Here is a 5,983-nt window from a genome sequence, read left to right as displayed (position 1 = left end):
TGTGTGTGTGTGTGTGTGTGTGTGTGTGTGTGTGTGTGTGTGTGTGTGTAATGACTACAGAATTTGAGGGGACATAATCTTATACTGGACAAGAAAGACAGAAGTCAAACATTTTTTTTTTACACAGAGTACCCTAAGTATATTCCACAAATGTTTTTATGACACACTCTATTTTCCAAAGCCTTTCTACAGGCTTTTTAAAAACTCAAGGAAGAGCAAAACTCAAAGCTCACTATTTTTTAAATTATGATGCAAGCGTGCCTCTTAATAAAGACAGCAGCAATAAAGCTCACCCACAAGTTACCTCGGGGGAAACAGTATTCATTGGTTTCTTGAAGTGTCCCTAAGACAGCAGGTCTCCATACAGAAGTCCCCAACTTTCGTTGTTGGACTGGTTGAAAGGTGACATTTCAACCTCTCGTCAGCCATCACAAGACTGTTCCAGTTCAAGGCTGACACTCTGTCCTTTACTTTAACCCAAACTACGACAGGGGTCGCACTGCCCGATGCTACACCATATGGGCAGACTCCAGATCCAGCAGGCGGGGCTAAGCAAGATGCCTCTGTATCTTGCCATTCCTCTGCTTCCTGTTGTTTTTGGAACAAGCCTCACTTTAGCTAAACATAACCCTTCTGGGTGATTCATTTTTAGCAAGAGAAATCTGCCTCCCGGCAGAGCCTCCTAAATGCTGATTACATTCTGACACTGAGCTAAAGCCTCTCAAAACTCACTGACCTGGCATCTTCTGGTCTTTAAAAACACTCGACCGCTTTCTGAAAACTCAAATAGAAGAGAACTACTAACCGCCTAAGTTTTGTGGGTAAACAGAGAAACAGCTATGTAGTGAACAACTGGAGAAGTTCGTCAGAAGGCATTGTGTTTTATCATCTGTCCTCTTATTAGCTGTTGATGAGCAACAACAGATTTTCAAAATCTCTCTCCATGGTCCAAGTTATCTTCTTAACCCTAAGTTCACTGTTATCTGTGGTAATGGGCATATCTGTTCAAGAGCTGGAATTTTTAATAGACCTCTTGGGTTTTTACTGCCAGAATTATTTCCACCTGACCTAAGTGAAGGAAATAAGACAATGCCAACTGCTGGGGACTGTTGAGATGGGTAAGAATATTTGTGCTGTATAAGTGTGAATGCTTGGGTTCAAATCCCCAGTGCCCACGTGTAAAGTCAGGCTTTGCTGTGCATATACCTGAAACCCCAACACCGTTGGGAGCAGAAATGAAGGACTCCTTGGCTTGCAGGCAGCCAGTGTAACTCCAGAGTCAGTGAGAGACTCTGTCTCATGGGAACAAGGAGGTGAGTGACAGAGCAGAACACCTAATGTCCATCTCTAGCCTCTGTGTGCACCTACACACTCTCGGATGTGCACATACTACACACAGGAACACAAGCGCACACAAGGAAAAGTGCTAAGAATGAAGAGAGAGAGGGAAGGAAGAAGGAAGGGAGGGAGGAAGGGGCAACCTTATCAAAGATATCTATCCCTAAGTTAATATTAGTAACTCTTACCAAACAGAGGATCATGAAGCATATATACAAAGAAAAGCATGGTTATTTTAAAATGTATATAACTTTCTCAATTGTCTTTCCCCTTGGGTAGTCTAAGAGAAGGGTTGGCTCCATATAATTCAAAAAAAAAAAATCTATACATAGCTTAGAGAGGGGAGGATAAATCTCCAGGGTCTCGGATTCACTTCTGGTTGCCTTCCTTCATTACACGTTTAGAGATAATCAATAAAAGCTGATTTCTCTTTGTAAGCACTTTCCTATTCTGCCAGAAATAATAGCAGTCTCTGCTCCAAAATGAAAAAAAAATGGAAAGTAATATTTACCATAAGAGGAGAAAAATGAAACTGCCTAAGCATTTTTCCAGAGCCAAGTAAAACAACAGCAAGCCCAGTTCATTCTCAAAGAAAAAAAAAATTCCTCTCAATATTCCCAGCATTGGTTTTGCTCTAAATATCTGTGACAAAAACAAGTTTCTGAACCCTGTATTTATATTTCCATTTTCAATGACAACTTCCTTATGTTTCCTAAAAGTTTTACTATATTTCTGTGTAAACATATGTGTTAGACAGTAAGAGCCAGTGGCGGACAGAGAAGCAGGCAGGGGGCATTGTCAGGCCCCCAAAGCACCTCCCAGCGCAGATGAAGACGCAAAACCCAGCGGAGTTTATTCTGGATGAGAAAATACAAGACCGCACATCGGTCTGAGTCTTGCCCGGACACACGGAGCTGCCTTGCTGTACCCATTCTCAGCATCCCTACTTACAAAGTTTTACAGTAAACAACGTGTAATGAGGTGCTGGGGTCTTCTAATCTGTACCAGACACCACAAAACAGTCGCTTTTAAGGCCTTTTCTTCTGGGTTCGTCACAAAAGACTGTAAGAAAAAGTCACGTGGAAGAATAATAGACTTTTACTTTGTTATGAAGTTACACATGCAGTTTTACAGGTCTTCCAGCCTTCCTGTTTTCCCCTTCAGTCTGTGCCATCGAGGGAAGCTGTCATATTTCACCAGGGCGTATTGTAAATCAGACAAGTTCAGCCAGTCAGGTTGAAGGATGGAGGTGGAAAAGCCCAGTGGAAAATATATAAAGTGCAATTAGAACCATATGACCAGAGATATTGGAGCAATACTTGCTGGAAGAACGCCAAGTGAAAACTCAGACCCTGTCTGGTGTTAGTGAGGCTGTCCAGTTCATTTGGGACAGCTCACACCGTTCTCTAAACACTGTATTCTTTTCTTTCCTCCACAGAAAAAGTTGCCCGGGGAACTTAAGATCTCACGCCATAATTAGCCTAGAACTGTATCTGTAACACAGTGAAAAACACAGTGGCCAAGATGACATCGTAACTCACCTAAAACCCACGTCTAATGTAGTGTAAAATCAAACAACGGTCCATGTGATATCTGCCAGGCATCTTCAAGGCTTATCATGATCACAATATTGAACCAAACACCTTTTGCATTTTTCTATGAAATATTTGCCTCAAAAGACCTCAAGTGTCCACGAAGGCAAAGACAACCCATGGGTCTACTGTTGGACAAAACAGCAAGAAGCTATAATACATAAACTATCTCCCCAGTACATATGTTATAAATAGCCTACATATGCGTGTCTCACATAGATGGTACCCAGCGAGCCAAGCGCGTGCGCGCGTGTATGTATGAGGATGAACAGGCATGAATAACCCTGACACTGAAAGAATTTCAGTAAAAATCTTTTGACTCTATTGCATCTATAACCATGGTCATATCAGATCTGTTTCTCCTTGCATTGCATGTGTCAATCACACCTGCGTCAGCAGTCAAACAAAACATAATTTTCAATACTTAGAAATGACTCAACTTTAGCAAAGCCACTCACCTCCCAGGAACTGTATCCCTCCGGCCACTCTCCCTACTGTCCTGGAGATGAGCTCTGACACACAGCAGCCCATAAGGGCGGTCAGCGCTACCAGGAGGAGCAGGCCACAGCCCAGGCCCGTCACGATGGTACAGATCCTCCACTCCGCGCTCGGGATGCCCTGGAAGGAGGCGTAGCGCCCACATTCCTCCACCATCACCATCATTTGCCGACTCTCATCGTGCACAGGATACGAGCACCTCCGGAAAGTGCCGAAGGACACAGGCTTGCCCAGCTGAGATCCCCAGAGCCAGTAAGGCATGAAGAACCCCACACAGGAGGTGGCAGCACTGAGGAAGGAGAGCAAAGCCCAGATCATTCCAGTACAAGTCAGGCTGGATGCCATCTTGGAGCAGGCAATACAATGGCAACCCAATGTGATAGTCCTGAAGGTGGGAACGGAGGCTTGTGGTCACTAGACGCTCCCAGGTAATCCACGGTGCTTCAAGAAGGATGCAGCTACCAGCAGTGACAAATCTTCAGTCTGACAGGGTATCAGCCTCTCGGACTTTGCAGTACTGATGGCGGCCCCTAGTAAAATAGCAACAGGAAACAGTGAAAGTTAAGTTCTTCTACCTCATTTGTAGGTCTCTAGAAGCGCTACAATTTTCACTTAAGTCAAGCTACCTTCAAAAGCGGGAAGAACTAATTCTCTCCATATGCAACTCTACACAAGTTTTGCCAAACTAGCTCAAAGATTTCCCATGTCTTTATCTCCTGGAAAACGCTCCCAAATTAACTCTGACAGCTATTTACTTAAAGAAATGAATGGCTTCTATTTGCCAAGCCAGTGAATTCATTTCACATACTCACATTAAAAGCAATGTAGCATTTTTTTTACTAGCAGTAGACATAACTCAGGATATTAAAATAAAATGAACCATACTGCTATTTGTTTACTTGGCTTCCAAGTTCACACTTAGTTCCTAAGCAGTTTCTCTGCAACTCTTGATGAGTGTGACAACCAAGCGAAATGATGGTAGCTTCTTACAATTACACAGAGAGTACTGTAAGCTTAACTAACATCACCTGCCACCCAGGTGTACGCACTGGGTAGAACCACGGTCACACACTCCCACTACTCAACACTGAGAATTCCTTCGGTCTTAATCTTGCTGAGTAAATGCAAGCCTCTATTAATTTCCCAGCTCCTAGTTTGACTCAGTGGCTTCAGTGATTTCAGCTGCTGCCCATTTCACCTGTGTTTAACGGGCAAGCACCCGTACTTCTCCGATACCAAGTGTCAAACATCAGCTATTCAAAGGGTTCCACGGTGTGGGTTGATTTGCACACCTGAACACACTCGCCACAAGTAACGCAAAAGTACACCCACCCTGAGGTTCCATCTGCAAACTCCTTTCTAACTCCAGCTTCTGAGCCTTCAAGCAAACTTCTCTCGCCCTCAGTTTTGGATTCCAAAGGGAGCTCCCTCTGGCTACAGTTTTTTAAATCTTGTCAGCTGTGAGTAGAGGCTGGCGTTGAGTTGCTCTGGGGCTGACCAGCAACTGAGAAGAGTAGGGGAAAGGAGGGCCTCTTCCTCAGCTGGAGTGAGGTACCCTAATCCAAATCAATTCAGAGCCAAAATCCCCCAACCCTCGCAAACTGCTCCGCACACCCACCGCACCCTGGGGCACCAGGGACACACACAATGATCTCTGGATGCTAAGCGGCACGGGGAAGTTCTTGCAGCCGGCTCCGAAAAAGGGGCGGATAAGGATGGGAAGGCAGCACCCCCCGGAGGCCAACACCGACCACAGCTGAACCACGCTGCTCAGGAAGTCAGCGGGGAACCCGAGTGCCGGGCTCGGGGCCGCGGGGCACGCTACTTACCCGGCCGGGCGGCGGCCACGGTCCCTAGCGGGTCCCGAGCTCAACACAACTTGCTGTCTTTTCCTGGCGGGGACAGGGCGACACGAAAGACTGTCCTTCTTGCCTTCGCCACTATCGCGACGGAGATCGGGACGACTCTGGGGAGCTCGGGTGGAGGGTCAGGAGGACCCGCTCGGAGAGCCCGCCGGCTGTGGCCGTGCGGCCCGGGAGCTCCGCGGATGCCGGCTCCAGCTTTGGCAGGCGAGGCACGCGCCGCCTCCTCCCCGCCCTCCCCTTTCCGCTGTCCCCTCCCCTTGGCCCCGCCGCTCAGTCCTGGACGCGCGAGGGTGGGGGCGGCAGACAGACCGAGAAATCTGGGAGAAAGTTGCTCGCCTTCTCCGCAGCTCCTCGGGGGCGCCGAGGCCACACCCTACCCCTGTATTCTTTTCTGGGTCACACATTGGGGTCTGGAACTGCAGTGTTCCCGCAGCCTTAACCGAGACGAGGGTGGGAAGTAGCCTCGGAAGAGCGGGTAGAGTGATGTCTGTGAGCCTTAAAGGGCTCTTGAGAAGTGATCACTTTGGAGGACAGAGACCATGGAAGGGTGAGGACATAAGAAAGCTGGGCACGCCACGTGAGACTGCTGGATTCAGAGAGGGACAAGTCAGGGAGATGGCAGGCGACTCCTCTAGCCAGCCTCTTCCAACAGCTGCACACCTTCGGGAACCTCCTTGGAGACATTTCTCT

At 47.2% G+C, this 5,983-nt stretch overlaps 1 protein-coding gene across 1 annotated transcript in view; it reads right to left on the bottom strand.

Moving 5' to 3' along the window:
- Lhfpl6 (LHFPL tetraspan subfamily member 6) overlaps positions 1–5,496 on the bottom strand; it is a 185,057-nt gene extending 179,561 nt beyond the window's left edge. The window contains exons 1-2 of the mRNA XM_026780999.1: positions 5,258–5,496; positions 3,389–3,958 (exon numbers count right to left, since the gene is read on the bottom strand). Coding sequence (XP_026636800.1) covers positions 3,389–3,773 — 385 coding nt within the window. The 5' untranslated portion in view covers positions 3,774–3,958; positions 5,258–5,496. The remainder of the gene's footprint in view (positions 1–3,388; positions 3,959–5,257) is intronic.
- Between the last annotated feature and the right edge of the window lie 487 nt (positions 5,497–5,983).

The sequence above is a fragment of the Microtus ochrogaster genome, chromosome 1 (genome assembly GCF_000317375.1).
Source record: "Microtus ochrogaster isolate Prairie Vole_2 chromosome 1, MicOch1.0, whole genome shotgun sequence".
In the NCBI taxonomy this organism is placed as follows: Eukaryota; Metazoa; Chordata; class Mammalia; order Rodentia; family Cricetidae; genus Microtus; species Microtus ochrogaster.
This window is presented reverse-complemented; position numbering and strand designations above follow the sequence as displayed.